This window comes from Vombatus ursinus, unplaced genomic scaffold (assembly GCF_900497805.2).
Source record: "Vombatus ursinus unplaced genomic scaffold, bare-nosed wombat genome assembly UNPS02009205.1, whole genome shotgun sequence".
In the NCBI taxonomy this organism is placed as follows: domain Eukaryota; kingdom Metazoa; phylum Chordata; class Mammalia; order Diprotodontia; family Vombatidae; genus Vombatus; species Vombatus ursinus.
This window is the reverse complement of record NW_020948983.1, coordinates 63,313,942-63,335,021: the sequence shown is the minus strand read 5'-3', so window position 1 is coordinate 63,335,021 and position 21,080 is coordinate 63,313,942. Positions and strand designations below refer to the sequence as shown.

The 21,080-nt window shown below is 38.5% G+C and overlaps 1 protein-coding gene across 4 annotated transcripts in view; it reads right to left on the bottom strand.

Moving 5' to 3' along the window:
• Positions 1 to 2,342: 2,342 nt before the first annotated feature.
• THSD4 (thrombospondin type 1 domain containing 4) overlaps positions 2,343 to 21,080 on the bottom strand; it is an 865,877-nt gene continuing 847,139 nt past the window's right edge. For all 4 annotated transcript variants that reach the window (XM_027852227.1, XM_027852225.1, XM_027852228.1 and 1 more), the window contains 3 exons: positions 9,280 to 9,459; positions 5,574 to 5,718; positions 2,343 to 3,757 (listed from right to left, as the gene is read on the bottom strand). In XM_027852227.1, coding sequence (XP_027708028.1) covers positions 3,615 to 3,757; positions 5,574 to 5,718; positions 9,280 to 9,459 — 468 coding nt within the window. In that variant the 3' untranslated portion in view covers positions 2,343 to 3,614. The remainder of the gene's footprint in view (positions 3,758 to 5,573; positions 5,719 to 9,279; positions 9,460 to 21,080) is intronic.

Sequence of the window (21,080 nt, the reverse complement as noted above, 5' to 3'; positions counted from 1 at the left end):
ACTAACTCCTAAGCCAGCTCATTCAACTTTTGGACAGATCTAATCGTTAGGAAGTTTTTCCTTATGTTGAGCTTGTATTATTGGTCCCCTTTTGCCTTCTCAGAAATAAAGACAACAAATTTCTTTATGAAGCTTCAGATAGCTGCAGAAGCAGCTAGATTTCTCCCCCTTTCCCCCTACTGCAGTACTCTGTTCTCAAGGGTGAACACCTCCAGCTCCTCTAATCATCTATCCGTGAATTTGATCGGCCTTGCCAATTGTATTGTTGTACCCATTCCAGCTTGTCAATGTCCCTTCTAAAATGTGGTAATCAACCTCCATCCCTTTTTTTGCAGAAGTGGGGTCCTATGGGTGTGAAACACTCATATGCTATCAGAGTCGGTTAATCTTTTGGTTAGTTTTATTGAACTGCTTTGCCTCCCTCCCCTATTTTTTTTATTCCTTAATATAAGGGATGACTGAGTAAAAGGGAATAGGGATGTACATGGGAATGAAGGTGATGTGAAAACAAAAGATATCAATGCAAATTTAATAATCAAATAAAAATGTGGTGTCGAGAATCAAAGTCTTCTAGATATAATCTAAGAGAGAGTACATTAGGATTATCAATGGACAATGGAAAGCCCACTGGATTTGGAGTTGGAGGATTTGGGTTCAAATCCTGCCTCTAACACTTATTACATGTGTGACTTTCGGCAAGGTGTTTAACCTTTCTGGACCTCAGTTTCCTGAACTGTAAAATAAGAGGGTTTGATTAAATAACTTCTGACTGTCCCCTCTAGCTCTATTCCCATGATCCTATGCTCTTCTTTGCTCTGGGCTCTATAATTGTCCTATTGCAGCCTGGAAATGCATTAGCTTTTGCGGCTCCCACATCATATCGCTGACTCATATTGAGCCTTTGCAGTAAGTTCTTTATTCTATTATGGGTAATAACAGAAAACTAATCTTACTAACAGCATATGGGAACTACAGTTTCTAAGATTGTGAGGAACAGTACATCCATCTAAGCATGTAGGCTAGAGGATTCCATTAGGTGACTGCCTTTATACACAGGACCACCACTCTTTATCCACTTGGGCTGACTATGGGTCAGTAGGCATGGTGATGGGTTGGGGAGTCTGACTAGGGCCACTGAGGACCAATGCATGCATCTTATCAGTTGAGGAGAATCTTGGCAGACTGAAAGGTCACTGGGTAGCCTCTTTTCAAAGCTGCCTAAGAGCACAGGATGCTGTCAATCATAAAGCATGCTGTCATTTCCTTTAAGCTGCAACTAAATTCCATTAAAAGGATTTTCAAGTTATTGGGAACCTGTGGGATAGGTTCGGCTGTAAGAATCTGTTTTCTACCCAGAAAATGGAAATATACTCAGGCCCCTTGGCTCTCAATAGGACAAAGTCACTCTATGATTAAATTGATTTAGCTTGAAATTCTTTTCAACAGGGGAGAAAATCTCTTTAAAAATACTGGATTACAAAATTTTCGGAGAGTTCACCCTAAGTCTGCCTTGGGTAACTTACTCTGGCAAGTCTTAGATAGGAAGGAGAAATCAAATGAGTTTCTGAATAAAGGGAGAAACTGAGGCTAGAAGGGCTTGAGTCTATAGCCCCTTTTAGATTATTTGCATGCATGCAGACCTGTGTGTGAGGAAAGAGGTAGGGGAGGCATGGAGAGAGAAAAACCACTTCTGAAAGACCAGAGAAGTCATTATAAAAGAAAAGTCTTTCACATTTGAAAACAGATAGTTCCTTAGGGAACTGTCACAAGCCTGTGCCATTGGTCAAAGAGTTAAATCCAGATGCCTAAGATGAAGTGTAATCCCAAATATGGTCATAAAGAGTAAGGCACGACTAATCAATTAGACAACAACAACAATGTTCAGGAGCAGATTTCTGCTATTGAGTAATTTGCCTTTAACTTTGCTACTGAACAGCATACTGGACTTGGTATCAAAGACCTGGGCTTGAATTGTGTCTCCACTGTTGACCATCCATCCCTATAATCAGAAGCAAGTCCTCCATGTTTCAGGGATATTCTATTACCTGAACTATGTGTACCTTTTCTTATCCCTGGCTGCCTTCAAGATTCAGTTCAAATCTCATCTTTTATAGAAGGCTTCTCCCATTCTCCACAGCTGCTAGTCCTTTCCCATGTATACTGTATATATTTTGTGTGTATCTAGTTGTGACAACTTGTCTTCCCCATTAGAATAAGATCTCCCTGAGGGCAGAAATTATCTTTGCTTTTCTTTGTATATCTAACTCAACCAGGCACGCGGTAAGTGCTTAATAAATTCTCGCTGACTGATTTCATTCATAGGATCATACGATCATAGATTTACAGCTGGGTAAACTGAGGCCCAGAGAGGTCAAGGTCACACACATAGTAAAGTGACAGAAGCAGGATTTCAGCCTTATCTATCTGAGCCTCTGTTTCTTCATCTATAAAATGGAGTCAATAATGCTTGTGTTACAGAAGGGTTGTGGAGAATGTACTCTGTAAACTGTAAGGTGCTCTGTAAAGTGGAATGATGGAAAGAGGCCTAAATTTGGAGTCAGTGGGCAGTAGGTTCACATTCTGCCTTGACAACTTTACTAATTGCATGACCTCAAGGGAATTGCTTCACCTCCTGGGCTTAGGTTTCCTTATCTGTAAGATGAAAAGGATGGAACAAACGGGTTCTAAGATTCCCCTAAGTTCTAGAACCTATTTTTGAGCACAAAATAAAATTGTGCCATTAGTCAGTGGTTCATAGAAGAAAAATTCCTGTTGGGGGTGGGGAATACGTAGATGGATAAAAGGAGAGTGAAAATTTCAGCCAATCAAATCACTAGCTGTTCAGCCCTACCAAATATTACTTTATTGGCAAAGCCCTAAGAGATTCATGCATCAATGATGTGTGTGTGCTCCTGGGGTTTGGGGAGAGAACACTTACTGGTCAGTTTTTGAGGACAAAGTATTGGGGAATGAAGATTTGTGGAGAGAATTCTCAGCCTCTACTCATGTTCTCATACTCCAGGTTATAAATTTCATGGGCATTTGGTATTTTATATGATATTTTTATATTGGTGAAAAGGTATCTGGTTATTCAGAATTTCAGTTATCTGGTGACCTAAGTAGAGTATGTGATCTTTGGTAAGGCCAGACAGAAAATAGGAATGGGTAAGCTGAGATTAGAGAAAGGAAAAGATATGTGTCACTCAGAAAAGCTTAATGAGGCTGACAGATACAAAATTACTTTTCCCAGGTCCTATCTTTAGTCCACTGATTTTTAGAGAGTCCACAAACACCAAGAGCCACAAAACACTTGGTCAACAGCATTGCTGGTTTGGAATGTGTTGGGATAACAGCTTGGCTGCACATTTCTCATGAGGGCCTTTAGCTGATGCTGGGCATGCAGGGCAGGATTAATCAGAGGATGAGGCATCACTTGAGAGCATCGTTTTTACAACCCTAATATGATCCCAGATACCCCTTCTCCATTATATTTAACTGAAGGGATGTGATTACATTGTATTTGTGTGTCCCCTGAGCCAGGCAGAGCCTGCTGAGAGGCACCCCAACAACACTGCTTACAAATCTGTCCAATCCCCCAGTGATTGGAATGGGCATTATCTACGCCCTGCAAAACTCGACTGTCTGTTAGCCACTCTTGTACAGGATGCACAGCATGCAGTCTTATAATAGGTGTATACACAGAGCCGGGCCTGGACCACCACGTTGCAGTTGTAGTATTTGTCTTTGCAGTTTTCATCTGGAGTGAAAGAGAGAAAAGTTTCAATTAACATCCTCTTCCCAAATTCCTGTGCCTTTTTGGTAGTTGTGCTCTAGTTGAAATGCTACCACCTCCTATATATACCTGGACCTTCAGAATAATGATGTGGTAGTTAAATAGAGAGAGTTGAGACCACCCTGTTAGATCCCTTTTTCAGGCCTCTAATGTTTTCTGGAGGATGGCCAACTTTGCCTTCCAAATCCCTGAGACAATATAGGCGGTACTTCAGGTAGGTGGGGTCAGAGTTCTGAAAACATATTTATTTTTCATGCTCAAAGGGGTGGGTGTATCAACAGCATCTTCAGTGAGCCTCTAGGCATAAAACTGCAACAGACTAGAAACTCAGTGAGGAAAAACTGGTGCAGTCTGTTGTTCAAAGACTGATTTAAGCTAGTCAAGTGTGGTGTCTGAAAAAACCCTGCATATTGAGGTTAAATTCTGTGAATTTTTATAATGTACACAATTTGCCCTATGAGAATGATATTTTAAGAAAGTCAGTGTCGCATGATAGATAAAGGGCTGGCTCTCCTAGAAACCAGTAGGACTTAGGTTCAAGTCCCGTCTTTGTTATATACTAGTTGTGATATCTATGTGTGCATACATACACACATACATGTATCTATGTATATATACATATATACATTCATATTTATCTATGTGCATATTATACATGTTTTTGTATATATCTATATGTCTCTAGATAGTTATATCTATATATATAGATAAACAGATTAGAAATTCATCTATTTGTTAGAACATCGCCCATGTTATTGAAATATGAAGAGATTTGCCTATAGTTACCAAGTGTTTGTTAGAGGCAGAATATAAACCCAGGCCTTTCTGTCCCCAAGGACTGCCTTCTTTATCAAAATGCCTCCTATAGACTTCAAAGCATAGAGATCGCAAACCCTCTAGACCATCATATATACTCGTCAAGAGTTGCTCCAATTAAAGAAATTAAGCTTCCAGTGACATGCCTCTGAACTCAGCAAGGTCATTTTTCTTTGACAGACACATTGGATTGTACTCAAGACTTTCCAGATTAGTAAGGTCTTTCAAAGTCTACTGACATCTGAATGAATGAATGAAAACATACTTATTAAATGCCTATTAAGTAGGCATTTGAGAGCCCAAGGTTCCCTTCACTCCATGATAAGTTATCAAAAGAGTAGGAATGATTTTAATGAAGTCAGTGTGTGTATTTGTAATCTATATAAATAGATATATGGAAACACTAAAATATAGAATTTTGGGAAAAAATTACCAGTGATGTATTTGTGAGGTAAGTGAAGGCCATGTTAAAGAGACAAAAGAAGAGAAAAAAAATAAAGGAATAAAACTGTGCTGGTCACAGGTCATTTAATAGAGTTCACCTAATGTGAAGAAAAATGATAAACTGCCATACAGAGAAATCTTAGTCTGTCTTTTGCTTTTTTTGCATTCAGAAATGCAGCTAGTCAGGGCAAATTTTGGGAGCAGATGTAGGTGATGATTAAACATTATCTCCCTACCAGTTTTTACTGTAACTTGGGGTTTCCATTATCAGAATTATTATTAGAGTGGACCAAAAAAAGCACATTGTCTCCAGAAGGCTTCCATTAGAATGTACACATATGCCTCAGGAGGGCCCATTTAGACCCTCTTTTTCTAGATTTATTTACCAGGTTCACAGCTATGACATCTACTATCCAGCTTTCTCTCTCTTCTTAATAGAAGACGATGGTACTTAAGGTATCAGAATACTTTCTCCTCTAGATGGAAGACTGGGGTGCAAACACCAGGATTTCCAACTTACCAATTTCAGGGATACAGTCCTGAGGATTGCAAGATTCTTTCTCTTCTGGTTTATACTGAGGGTCACATTGGTTACTTGGTGTCATGTCATCTGATAGACATCGTACCTCTCGTACCCGGAATCCACCTTGGCAGCTTTTGGAGCACTGAAGCAAATGAGAGAAGAAGTTAGGATCCCATAGTTTTAAGTAGTTCATTGTCTCTAGAATGTTGGGGGGAGGGGAAGGCTAGCTAGTTTGTAGCTTTTCTTCATACCGGGTGTGTGTGTGTGTGTGTGTGTGTGTATTTGGGTGGGTAGGTGTGTAAGAACTGCTTTTTGTTTTATGATCTTTTAGACACAAAAGGTGCTTAATAAATGTTTGTCAAATTAAATTGTTGACTTGAATGTGTGTGTGTCTGCATGCACATGCAGCTCTAATCAATGTGGAAAAAAAAAGTATACGGATAATGGAAATGTTTCCATGGGGTCATGCTTACACAGGTAAACATCGTTTGCTAATTCTCTGTGGTTTCATGGGACCTTAGGTAGCTGTTACAAGAAGAAAACCCATGCCCCTCTGTATACCTTATATTTCTGTTCTTAGAGGGAAGAAGTATGTGTGAAAATCACCTTATTTACATCCTCATGGATTTGCGCTTAAGGGAAGCTTTTTTTTTTTTTAAATTCAGATCAAATGCTCATGGTTAAAGCACCACCCCTCACCTAGTGGCAACTTGCTCAAATTGCAGATGTCATAGTTGGCCTGGAAGAGCCTCAGAAACAGGGGTTCTTAAACTTTTGTTGTTTTTTGTTGTGGGCCAGGGACCCCTTTGTCAGTTTGATGAAGCATATGGACCCCTGAAATCTATCCAAAGACCCCAACTGTGGATCTTAGGTAAAGAACCCCTACTCCATATAATTTGAAACAATCCAGTATATATCTGCAGCAGACAGGGCCATTACTAGATGAAATAGTTCAGCGATTATAGGAACAGTGAAACCCTATCAGCATTCATTCTCAGTTTCTCCAACTTTTGAACATAGTAGATGTTCCATGGCTTTTTCCAGAGGACAGACAGCTAACAGAATTTAGAGTTGCAAGGGACTTTCAAGATATAGGTCAGCTATCTTGCTTATAGATGAGGTGACTGAGCCTCAGAAAAGAGAAATGAATTGGCCAAAGTCATACAGGCAAATGGAACAGCTGAAATTTGAACTGAGATCTTATGGCCCCAATCCAGTCTTCTTTCCATGGTACCATTCTGACTAGCATCAGAAACCCATATTAAAAGGAAAGGTTCAAAAGAAATGAGCTTGGTTTCAGTAGGACTTACTAGTTCAATAAGATCATAAGAAAGCATAGGGACAACTACACGTTGTTTAAACAAGCCAATTTGACTTCTTAAGGGTAAAACATTCTTTAGGGTGGATTTCTAGGTTACTAAACCCTGGCTCATCCAATTCAACCAATAAGAAAATTCATCAATGTGCTTCTCTAGTGCTGTTTAGCTCATGTGACTGTTTTAGCAAATTCAATCTCAGAACTCTATCCACTAGACTACCTGGTTGCCCAAGTTATTTAACTTCTCCAGACTTCCATAGGGAATTGGACTGCATGTCCTCTAACATCTCAGCTCGAATTCCCTGCACACTCTGTCGATATAGGAACTGAGGATGGCGGCACACATCACATCTAAGGCCCCTTGGGCTAATGCTCATTGTGTGTGGATGGGGATTACTGCCAACTTCAGGGTTTTGGTACCTCGACACATCCCTGCTTTCCTTAACGCTGCACTGCAGACCTGTCAATCATGAATGCATCTAAATCATTTGGGAACCTGTTTATCTTTTTGGCCTCTATTAACTCACGGACATATGGAGCTCCGTTAAGTTTGTTACTCTTATGTTAAAGTAATCCTTCCTTCTATTTTGCCCTAAACATATCTTTCTTTAAGCTTCAAAGGTATCATGGAAAGGAAAAATAATCTGTTTCCCTGATCCATTGTTTTAAAAGAAGGCAATGATCACATACCTTCTTTGTCTTTGTCTTTCCAGACTGAAGAGTTATAATTATCTAAGCCCACATTCATTAGGCACTGCCCTCATTCCCTTTGAGTTACCTTTTCTCCAGATTCTCTCCAGTTCTAGTATGTTTCTTTCTTAAAGTCTAAAGACCAAAACTGTATATATAGTGTTCTGCATATAAATGCCTCATGAGAATTGTGTGCCTGTAAATATCTGTGTGTGCACTAAATACTAAATTAGTCATTCTGGTACCAGGCTAAGCAGCACATATAAAGTGTCTGCAAAACTGTGATGGGGGTGGGGTAGAGAAGACTATGGGGAGAGGCCTCCGACTCCAACATTATGAGTTTCCTGAGAAGAGCAGAGATTGATCTAATTTATTATAAATCTCTTGGTTGACAATTCTAAATACATTAAGTATCACGGTGGAAGACACTGTGGGATTGTTTAAGCCCGCTTCTAGGAGAAGAGCAAAGTAGGGTCAGAATGGGTAGAAACTCACCTGAGATATGGTTTCTGGGAGAAAGTATGCCAGCTGTTGACTTTCTGGTTTTTGAGAAATTATTTTTGCTAACTAAGGTTAAGCTTAGTCACTTCTACTAACTGGAGAAGTATAAATGCTGTCCTCATCTTATAAATTTTAGTGCCTTGGGGTAAAGCCTGAGTAACCCCATCTTAGCTACAGCCCTAATATGCTCAATGTTGCAAATATTTTCTGCTTTGTTTGAAACAACCTTTCTGATAATCATCAATGTCTGATTGGTCACAGAAGCACTTTTTAAATATCTATCAGGTCTTTCTTTTTCCTCGATTATAACTGATCTCTCTGAGCCCATCACTCTCTAAGTATAGTGTGGAGTATCTTCATCAAAGTTCTTACATTTCCCTTTATCGAGGCCCTGTGATTTGGCGGCCACACACACAACCTGGATCAGCTCTTCCTTCATTTTTTTCCTCCACGGTCTCAGACCCTGCAAGTTTTTCTCATTCTGTTCTCTGTTAACCAGATGGCTGAGCAACAATATTGTTTCTGTTTCCTTAAAGCACCATGCAAATATTAACATCATCAAATTCCATTTCTCAGAAGGAAAGAAAATGTTCCTCACGTCAAACACATGGCTTTCAGTCTGCTTCTGGGCTGATGTGTTAAATACTTGAAAGATTGTTATCGAGTAGAATAAACGCAGTATTTGACAACTGGCTTCTCAGAAGCTTTTCCAGTATGTTATAAAAGTTCCCCTAGAAGCCCTGAAATTGACCTCATTGATTATAAATCCCTTGGATGGCAGACTGATATTTCAATAACTTTATAGATCAAATATCTGAATATCCGTTTTCTGCCTTTCTGAGCTAGACAAGTTGACTTCTCTAAGACCTCATACGTGTCTACGTAGTGTATTTCCTTATGGTGGGTGGATGTTTGGATAAAATGTTTGAAAATGTATGCTCCATCTGCACAAATGAAGTGACTCAATGTTTTCTTAAATTAGCATTTTCCCTTGGATCCCATTTAAATAGCAGTGTATGCTATGCTCTCAAGCTTTCAGAAATTGGGATCAAACCATACCCCTGGCCCCTACAAGTGACTGATCCAGAGCACTGATAGAGCACGGATTCTTCTAGGGGAGCTGTGTAACTCAGGGAGACAGGAAACTACTTAATCATTAAAAGGATAAATAGCATTAAAGAGACAATGACTTACCGCACTCCATTCTGTACTAAACCATTTAGCACCACAGGGTTTGAGGTAGCAGGGTTGCTGACTGGGAGGTCTTTCTAAGAAGGAACACTCATGTGGATCTAACACATCAAAGGTGTCCGGATTCTTCCTGATACAAATCATTTCCCTCTGTTGTGTTCCTCTTCCACATTCAATTGAGCACTACAAAAGGAATGAGTCCCATAGGATGAGAAGCACTAGGTAAGATCATTAGGCACATATCATTTGCAGAGGGTTGGCAAATTTCTTCATCAAAGGCTGTGTAAGGGGAAAAGACTTAAACTGCCTCATCATCTTTGTCTTCTTCATCATCATCATCACCTCTAGCATTTACATAGCACCTTAAAAATTTACAGATCACTTTACAAATATAATCTAACTTTATCCTCAGAACCTTGGGAGGTAGGTGCTATCATTATCTCCCTTTTTCAGATGAAGAAACTGAGGCACACAGAAGTTAAGTGATTTCCCTGAGGTTATACAACTAGTTAAGTAGCTGAGGCTATATTTGAACTCAGATTTCCCTGTCTAATGAGATATCCACTGCACCACCTAACTAAATCAGGAGTTGGTTTAGAATAAGGAATAAGTTCTACCAATTGAAGATCAGAGTTGGCGATTCCAAGGGAATGTTGGAAGTTCCTTCACCTGTGTGCATAAGGAATGCATGCTGGGATGCAGGCAGAACAGATGCTACTAGGGAGGAGGAGGGGAGTGAGAGGCTGTGGAAATTTTTTCATCAATTCAGGCAGACAGCCCTGGAGGTGGGAAGTGAACCAAAGAAAACAAGGAGAGGGCAGAGGAGAGTGAGGAACCTGGTGGGGAAGAAGGGTCTATCTCTAGCACAAGCCAGTCTGCTGATAGAGATCAGAACTGTACAGCCCTGGAAAGTTTATTTAAAATTTTTTAGTTTAGAGACAATAACATGGTTCTAAACATAAAATGTTCTATTGATCCACACTTTAAATTAAAAACAGGGAAAATAAAACACATTTAATCAATACAACAATCAATACAACAAATAACTTTTACATTTTGACTTGGAAATTAAGAGTGGGAGAGGAGGGAAACAAACTCAAGAAAGAAAGAGACAAAAAAAAATACATAGTCAGATGCACAGAGACCTGTACATATGGAAAAGAAACATCCATACCTACAGACATACATAGGAAGATTAATATGAATTAACACCTTTATCTTGTGCCTTTTAAGAAACTGCTAACAACAGATAGGTATTTCTTTGTTCAAAGCATAGACACTTTGGGATATCAGTTCTTGGTATCTGGGATCAGAGGATTATAGATGTTTAACTGTAAAGATGACCTTAAAGGTTATCTAGTCCAACTCCTTCATTTTATAGATGAGGAAACTGAGGCCCAAGAAGTTAGGTGACTTGCCCAAGGTCACATATAAACTAAATAGCAGAGCTAAGATTTGAACTCAAGTCCTCTCACTCCTGATCCCTCACTTGGGATCACTTGAAGGCTAGGCCCTCAACTTCATTTATTCAGACCACCATGATGTGTCTGGTGGTCTGAAGTAAATTAAGTCAAGGGTCCAATCTGTCATGTAGTCTAAAATTCCTCTTCTATGCTTTATGTGACAATTCCTTACGGATCTGTGTCACAAGGGATCAATGTAAAGGGATGGTATGGTGGTGACATTTATTATCAATTCAACGGAATGAAGCCAAAAGTATATGTATAACTCACTAATTTATAGGCAGTGAGGCATTTGATATGTGTAGATCAATTTTAAAAGGGGCCGGGTCTCCTAAAGGAATTTTATAGGGCTTCTATAATTGGAGGGGAGGGGACACTCAGCAGCAGTGGAGGAAGGGATGTTGGAAAAGGTTTCATGTAGAGGATGGATTAGAGTAGGGAGAGATTTGAGGCAGGAAGAGCAATTGGGAGGCTATTAGAATAGTTCAGACTAGAAATTATGAGAATTTGGATAAGGAAAGTGATGAGAGAAATTTTATGGAGGAAGAAATGACAAGATTTGGCAACTTACTGGATATGTGGGATGAGTGAGAGTGAAGAGCACAGAGTGAAGCCGAGGCTATGAACCAAGGTGACTGAAAGGATGGTGATGGTGTTGACAGAAAAGGGGAGAAGTTTGGAAGAGGGTGGATTTCGGAGGAGGAAGGGGAGAAGATGATGAGATTTGTTTTGGACATACTGAGTTTAAGATGCCCATGAAACAACAGTTCACAATGTCTAATAAGTAGTTTAAAGCAGGACTGGAGTGCAGGAGAGATACTAAGGCTGGATATAGAGATTTGGGAATCATGCAAAGATGAAAATTGAACCCACGGGAACTGGTGAAGTCACTCAAAGAAGCTATGGAAAGAAGTGAAGAGGCTCCAGGACAGAGCATTGAGGGTATATCCACAGTTAGGGGACTGATGTGGGTGATGTAAAGAAGCTGAGAAGGAGCATTCAGACAGGTAAGAGAATGATAAGAGAGCATTATAACAGAAAACAAAAGAGGAGAGAGTGTCCAGAGAAAAAGTGGTCACCAGCCACAATAAGGCTGAAGAATGAGAAAAGACCATTATATCCATCAGTTAAAAGAGCACTTGTAACTTTGGAGAAATCATTTTCAATTGAGTGACAAGTTGGAACCTAGGCTGCAAAAGATTGAAAAGTGGGAAGAGAGGAAGGAGGAGGTGATGAGGAATTTAGCTGTGAAAGGTAGGAGAGAGTGAAAGGCAAGACCAATAGCTTGATGGGATGGAAAAGTAGAATAAACGTCTTTTGATAACAAGGGAGACTTGGGCACATCTATAGGCAGAAGAAAAGGAGCCATTAGTTAAAGAGAGATTAGGGGGAGAAAGGAGATGATTGAGGAAAAATCTGCTGGAGAAGACAGGAGGTGATAGAATCAAGGTAAGGAGAAGCATTTCCTTAATGTCAGCCTAGAGGAAAGGAAGAGAGAATGGGGGAGTTTTGAGATGTAGAGAAGGGAAGGAGAGGGAGCTCACAGCAAATGGTCTCTATTTCTCAGTAAGGTATGAGTGGGAAGTTCTCAACTCTAAGAATGAGGTAGTAGAGAGACAGCTAGGTGGCACAGTGGATAGAGCACTGGACCTGGAGTCAGGAGAACCTGAGTTTAAATCTAGTCTCAGACAGTAGCTATGTTATCCTGGGCAAGTCACTTAATCTTGATTGCCTCCAAAAAATGAAGTAGAGGAGAAGGTGGTGAGGGAAGATGGAGGAGAGAAGAGTACGTTTGGAACTGAAAATCCTTTCTTTGTCCATCTCTCTCTGTTTTCTCCTTCCCATTCATGTCAGCCCTATGTCAACCTTCTATTTCACAATCCCATGCTACCTTGCCTTTCCATTATGCCTTGGGTGCTCCCTTTCTATTGCTAATGAACAACTTTTCACATTAGATCTAAATTCTTTCTAGATATTACTTTGCATAAATTTTCTGTTTTATTTTTTAGGTATATGTCCCCTCTACTTTCAAGAGGACGTAAGCTCTTGAGGGCAGGAAGGGTTTCCTTTTGATCGTTGTTTATCCAGAGCCTAGTATAGTGCCTTAATTTACAGCCAGAACTTAATGAATTTAATTTTAAAAGCTTTTCATTATATTTAGGGAAGAAAATGTGGCCACTGGGGACGTTACGGCATTGTTGAAAATGGTGCTACCAGTGCTGGTGAAGGCAGTAGTTGAGGTTGAGGAATAATAAGGTGGAATTCAACTGGAAAAAGAAGACAATATCAAGCACTTTCTAGGCATATTCCATCTAGGAGAGAAAGATTTCAGCTAGTATAAGCAATATAAAAAGGAATATTTAACAGATAGGTGTCACAAAAGTATTCAATCATACTATACGATGAGGGGGAATATTTCTGCTATAGATGGCAGTGGCAAACCAGTGCCTTCTGCAAGAAAGGGATTGTGTGTTGCTTCTGTGGGGAGTAAGGATATATGTATGTAGTTGTCCAAGAAGAGCAAACAAAGGGGTCAGACAAAACCTGGCTGGTACCAAAGGTTGAGAGAGAGAGGGAATTTCAAATAGTTAAACCGAATTCTGGGAAACTGTAGATAACAAAGTGGTATTGGTGGACATAGCTAAAAAGAGGCTATAAAAAGAAGGGAGGGGATAAAATGGAGAAGATCAATTCTAGCTGGTACTAAGTCAACAATAGTTTATTAAGCAATTAGGCATTTTGCTAAAGACTACAAAGAAAGACTAAAATAGTCTTGTTCTCAAGGAGCTCTCAATATAATGTTTAGATAACATCTAAATAACTATGTACATTCAAGATATACACAGGATAAATTGGAGATAATCCCAGACAGGAAAACACTAGCATTGAAGAAGATCAGGAAAGACTTCTTGCATAAGTTGGGATTTAGTTAAGATTGGAAGGGAGAAGGGAACTATTAATAGGATAAGCAAGTGAATTATAACTAAAGAGAAGGGCCAAGCAAAGCCAGCCATGGATGGCAATAGCTTTCTGAAGGAAAGAAAAGGAACATTTATGGAGAAGGAAGATATTAGTTCCATTCTAGATGAAACGCCAAAACCAGAAGTTAAATTATGGTTAGGGACAGGAAAAGGAAAGAGTGGAACAAAATCGAAGGCCAGAGAATGAAAAAGGAAAGAGCCCATGAAAGTTTGTGAATATTCAAGACCTAAAAAGAAAAAAAAAGTGTTTTCTGTTGTGGGGAGGACAAAAGTAAAAAAAAAAGTGTAATCGCCTTTGTGGATAGGGTATGGACAGGATTAAGCAGAAAGGAGAATGCCATCTTTTGTAGTAGCAGGTCTTTCTAAGACCCCCAACTATTTTGGATGGGTTCTGAGAAACTAGAGGTTGTGATATATACTATGAGATATTCTTCTTGTTTAGATCATATAGTGGAAAGAGCTGAAATTAATTTCATTTAACAAGGAGACTTGGGAGAGGAATATGTTTGGGTAAGAAGTCATCTTAAATGAGAACCAGAAAATCTTGGTTCTACTCTCAACTATGCCATCTAGTTGTATGACTTTGGGCAAATCACTTAATAGGAATTTAGTTTCTTCATAAAAAAAGTTAGATTAGATGATTATCAGGGTTTTTTTCTAGATCAAAAAGTTTGTGATTGTACAAATGTGATAAGAGAAAAAATCAAGGGTAGAGAAGACCTGTTCTCTTTCCACGATGCCATAGTGCTGGGAAATAATGCAAAAGGGGGAAGAAGCAATGAAAATACTATCAACAATAGAGTAAATATTACAGCTGTAGAACATAGACAGCATTATGTATCCTAACAAAAAATGGAAACATTGATAGAAACAAAGAAGGAGATTAGGCAAAAATGGCAAAACAAACAAAAACAAAAGAGCAAATGAGGCTAATAAGACAAGATGAAGGATAGAAGAGACATGTAGGCAAAAATCAAAATACTGCCAATTATAACATGAAAGGTAGAGAAAAGATGAATTTGAAGGACAAAATGGACAAATTAAAAAAAAACAACCTAGGAAAAAAAAGACAGTATAATTAGTATTTTGGAGAATAAATGATACCACTGTGTGAAAATAAAACTTTGAAAGAGTCTTCAGTGATTGGGAAGTTCTGGGTAGGAGATAGGACTCAGGGACACAGATAGTTGTTTATATTTTTAATTATAGTTGTATGCCGTGCCACTGGAAAAGAAAGGATACAATGACATGTAAATAGTTTCGTATGTAGAGTGCGTAAAAAGAATAAGATTTGTTTTTTTGGATGATGGCTTTATGATGCCTGACTGATGCATTTCTGGAATAGGATGAAATGCTTTTTATGAAGCCTTGAGAGAACTTTTGTCAGGTTATTTGGCAATTTGATTGAAGTGAGTTTAAAGGGAAGTTTGAGAAGGGAGGAAAATTCCTAGATAAAATTGTAAAACTGGCCAAATGGAGGACAATAAAGGAAGAGAAGGTAAGTACTTCTCAGGAGAAAGTAACAAGGAAGTGTATGGGGAATAGTAGATATAGCCTTAGATGACTATATACCAATGAATAGGATATGGATAACAAAAGTGAATATGAAATTTTAATACATAGATATAATTTAAAACTTGACAGGATAATGGAAGTCTATAATTCTAATCAAAAGTATTGGAGACTTGTGTAGAATATTTTAAAAAAAGACATCTTCCTGGATTAAAAGATAAGATGTTATCATGAAAATGCATACTAGGAAGAGATGAGGGGCTGGTCATGGGGCAAGGGATTACAAATAAATAGCTAGAGTGTTCCACTGGTCTCTTTGCATATGTTAGGAGAAATGAAGAAAGGCCAGTTGGGTGGACTCTTTGTTGGTAAACTTATGGGAGGATATGGACAAGAATGGATTGTGATACACATGGAACAGCCAGATTTATGACATCACAGATGCATTGGCATATACTCCTATAACTAAATCCATGAACCTGAGGAAAAATTTACAATGAAATGTATGGGGGTAGAAAAGATTGAAATAGTGTGCACATCATTGTGGAATATGCTTCAAATTGCCCAGCTATGGGCATGGGAATATGAATTGCTCAGCTATGGGAAGAGAATGTGGATGAAACCTTTCTTATTACTAATTACAAAATTGTTACAAAATTGTCACAAAGGCCAGATGTAAGAGTCATAAGGGGCTATAGCTGTTCAAATAATTACTGTTTCATCCTTAACACATGGTAAAAGTAGATAAGATGACGAATTCTTGACTTGCCTTGCTGACAGTTTCCTCTTCTAGAAGGTAGAGAAAACAGAGGAATTGCTGCTCCGGTTTTAATTCTGCCCAACATGGCAGAAATATCAAGAGACATTTCTTATGTGTGACAATATGAAGTGACAGGGACCATGGGAAAAAGTGACCATATATCATTTTAGGATTCATGACAGCAAAGGAGAAGAATTCTGGCAAAGTCAAATATGTGTCTTTAGTTTTCAGGAAAGCAGATCTTTCTTTTTTTAATATATATATATTTCATTATAAATTTATATACCACTAAAAAGAACAAAGAACTCAATAAATATTACAGTCTATATCACTCTAGATTCCTCCTGATCTTTGTTAATGTACATATGTACATGTATTTGTGGTTACAAACACATTTGCATCTACTTTTAAACTTAACTTCATTTCTACTTACTGACTTCAGTATTCCATCTTGTTAACATCCATAGCAACATGGCATAGTGGCTAGAGAGCCAGGAAGCTATAGGGTTAAGACCTGCCTCTGCCACATACAGGTGATATCATTCTGGGCACATCACTTAAGCCCTCAGGGCTCTAGGCCAGAGTAATCAAGCTGGAGGCCCAAGGCACCTGTAGAATTCTGGAGTGTAGCTTGAACCAGATTAAAATGTAGCTGGGAATGTTTAATGTTAATGTAGTCTAAATGTTTAAGATAGATAAAGATACATTAAAACCTAGATAATGTTAATTTGTCAATATGTGGCAGGAATCTGTTTCTATTTGAGCTTGACATCACTGCAATAGGCAATTGCCTAATACAGGGGTTCTTAATCTTTTTTTTTTTTTTTTGTCATGGGTCCCTCTGGCAGTCTATTGAATTCTATGGACTCCTCAGAATAATTTTTAAAATGCTTAAAATAAAATGCATAGGATTTCAAAAGAAGTCAATTATATTGAAATGGAATAATAACTTTTTCTTTAATTCATGGACCCCCAGTTTAAGCACACCTCTTCTAAATCTGTAAGTTGTAAAGCAGGGGCTAATTTGCATTGATAATGGGAATTTCCTCACCAGAGAGACTCCTTTATCAATATAATCACGGTACTGGTCCCCTATCCCTATCCTAATATAATGTAGTTCACTTGGCCATTTCCTTCTTTCTGAGAATTTGGAATATTTTCAATTTTTGCACATTGTAAAAAATTCTAGAAAAGATTTCAAAGAGTTAATGGGGAAAAATATGAATGATCTTTTAGTAGGCAGGAATTCTAAAGTGGAATATGATTGAGGAAGACTGGGATAATCTAAAAAAAGATGAAATTCTGAATATACTAACATAAGTGAAAAAGAAAAGAAGAAGAAAAAGGTGTCAATATGACTGCACAGGGTGTTTTCTGATGAACTGATATTAGATAAAAGTTAAAGTACATAACTAAAGATCATAAGACTGACATGAATCTGTTAAAAAAAAGTATGCAGAAAAGAGATGATACTTGCCAAAAAAAAGGGCTAAAAACAAAAATAGCTTTGTAAATGTATATTTGACATAAAATGAAGAAGTAATGGATGGGCCCATTACTTAGGGTAGATAGATGACATGAAAGAAGGCAAAACAATAGTTTTGATGCTGCCTTTTCTATCAAGAAGAAATTTTTAGTGATAAAAATGAAATAAATCTGATTAAAAGAGAATTGAAGGGGCAGCTAGGTGGTGCAGCGGATAGAGCACTGGCCCTGAAGTCAGGAGGACCTGAATTCAAACCCAGTCTCAGACCAAACACTTAACACTTACTAGCTGTGTGACCCTGGGCAAGTCACTTAACCCCAATTGCCTTAAAAAAAAAGAGAATTGAAGCTCAAGAGAAAAGAGATAGCAAGAGAAGCTACAGGAGATGCTTTAAATGAATTCAAGACTCTAGTCCCAGATTAATTATATCCCTTGGTGCTGAAGAAAGTGGAGATTTGATTCCAGAATCAGTGTTCATATATTTTAATAAAAAATTCAAGTGTTAAGTGACAAAAAATTGGAGAAAGTATAGTATCTATGAACAACAACTGAATAAGTATTACAATTATTTTTAAGTGGGAGAGGGAAAAGGGAAAATTTCAGAAACCATAGCTCTTACTTTGACATTGTTTCCCAGGAAAATTTCAGAATTTTCAGGCCAAACTAAACCCATTCTCCCTCCCCCCTTTTAGAAATATAGTTAATAGATGGTTTAGTCACTGGAGTATTTTAGAAACAGTATGACTCAATTTTAGTATGGTATTGGACAATTTCTCTCATTTGATCCTTATAAGAACCCTATGAGTTTCTTTATCTTTAGTTTATCCTCATATTAGAAATGAGGAAATTGAGGCTCAGGGCGGTTGTGACTTGCCGATGATCACAAAGTTGATAAAAATCAGAGGCCATGTTTGAATATGTGCCTTTTTTGACCTAAAGTACAACACTCACTCTTTCCATTACACCAGGATGCCTCTCTTTGATTTCCTTAGGAATGTGATGAAAAATGTCAACTGGATGATACTATAATTATGTAGATTGAAATTCCTATCCCTGAGAAGCTGTCAAAGACTGGTTACCCCATCTATTTTTTCTCAGAGAAAAAAGTAAGTCTGCATTATGAGGAAGATTGCACAGATTTTATGAAAGAAAATTTAGATATAGGGGAAGAAGATTTCAAGAGCTAAGAAGCATGTAGAAATTGGAGACATAGTATTAAAAGTCTTACTTGTGTAATACATTGAGAAAGGCAAAGGGTTTGGAGTACATATACTGGCTCTTCTGCTTCTAGATACATAATCTCAGAAAAGTCAATTAACATCTCTGATCCTCAGGTCATTTGTAAAATGATGGTGTTGGACTAAAACCAGTTGTGTCAAACTTAAATAGAAATAGATTCCAGCAGGTGGCATACTGGCTTGTTGTTCAGTCATTCAGTTGTGTCCAACTCTTTGTGACTCCACGGATTTTGTCTGTGGGGTTTTCTTGGCAAGGATAATTGGAGTGGTTGGCCATTTCCTTCTCCAGTATGTTCCCATGTTACAGATTAGGAACTGAGGCAAATAGGGGTTAAGTGACTTGTCTAGGATCATACAGTTAGTAAATGTCTGAGGCCAAATTTGAACTCAGATTTTCCTGATTCCAAGCCTAGTGCTCTTTCCAATGAGTCATCTAGCTACCTTGGATATTGGCTTAGAAAACCTCAAATTAACATTATCTATGTTGTATTGCATTATGGTTTATTTTACTAAACATTTCCCAATTAAATTTTAATCTAGTTCCAGGAGTTGCAGGCAATAGGTGCAAGTATGACACCTTTAGACTAGATGACCTATAAGGTCCCTTCCAGTACCAGATGCTATGATCCAAAAGAAAGAAATGATTTGAGAATAAAAATCACACCCCAAGATTCAGACAACATGAACAAGGCCAAGCAGAAAGTACACAGGAGATCGCTTTCACGGCTGAATTCTATAAGGCTCTTGAGAGTTACTTAAGTGAATTCTGGCAACTGTGTTTAATAAAATATTGAGAAATGACCAAGTAGAGAAATGGCTTTATATCTCCATTTATAGCTCCTGTTATGGTCTGTTTAAATGCATTTAAAAAGTTATGTCCCGGGGAAAAGGGCACAATGCCTTTAAAAGACCACTGTATGTGTCAGAGACAAGAGTATAAACACTACAGGGTACCAATAGTTGTTAGTAAAAGTGCCAGTTTTTCAGGATGTAGAAACAAATTAATCACTAAACCTTTAGCGGTTGCACAAGACAGAAGAAAGTTGGACTGCACTAGCTTATTGGAGAAGCCATAGATTGAGATATCCCTGTTCTCTCAGTCCATCGCTCCTGCTCTGAAATCACCTTTCTTCCTCCAGAGTCATGAACCTAGCTACTCGGGGCCAGTTCAACTATACACGGACTTCTATCCTTGACTCTCTTGCCCCCTTGTTCTACTGCCATCCAGGTCCTGTCAATAGTAATAGTAATAATAATGATTTACATTTATATAGTGCTTTAAGGTTTGCAAATCACTTTATAAATAATATCTTATTAGATACTCACAACAACCCCGTGAGGTAGGTGCTATGGTTACTGTTCCCATTTTACAGATATGGAAACTGAGACTTGGAAAGCTTAAGTGACTTGCCCAGGGTCACACAGCTGGAAAGTATCTGAGGCAGTATTTGTAGTCCAGCATTCTATTTACTACTTTTCCCAGCACCATCTGCTTTCTCTTGACACTCGATCTCTGCTCTCCATACCTTTTTACTAGCTGTCCTTTATGTCTGGAATGTTCTACCTCCTAACCCTTTCTCTTAGTTTTCCTGACTTCATTCAAGACTCAAATTCCATCTACTTGAGGAGGCCTTCCCCAGTCCTCTCCCCATCCCCCACCCCCGCCCAAGCTGCTAATGGCCTTTCTTCTCTGAATGCCTTCTGTCTGTTCGGCTTATATTATGTATTTACCTAGTTGTTTACATGTTTTCTCCCCTGTTAGAATGTATGCTCCTTGAGGGCAGGGAAAGTTTTTACTTGGGATTTACTCCTTCCTCAATTCTACCTTATTGAATCTTTCTTCTTTCAAGGCTTAACTCAAGTATCATCTCCTAGATGAAGCCTTTCCTGGATCACCACTCCCTCCAGTCCCTGAATTGTACGTTAGTGCTCTAACCCTCCCTCAAATGCCTTGTATTATAGTTATGTGCATACATGTTGTATCCTCCCGCTCAGCTCAGCCCCAACAAGTACAACATTGAAACTTGTTAAATACAGGGACTATTTTTTTGTCTTTGTATCCCTACTGAGTATCACAATACCTTGCACATAGTAGGCACCTAATAAATTAACAAATGTTTGTAGAATCCAGCTGATAAACAGCCATGGCATTTTCCCCAAGTTCGATAGCACCTATCTTTCTTATTTTTCTTTGTTAAGAGAGGAGAGGATGAAAGCAAAAACATGGTCATAGAAGAAGCCAAATGGTTGATTGGGAGAGTTAGGAAGACCAAATAAAGCCAACACTATCATTAACTAATAGCCAGTGAAAGGTGTCTGGGAAGGGACAAAGCTCAAATGCTGGAAGGAAACTGCCAGCAAAGG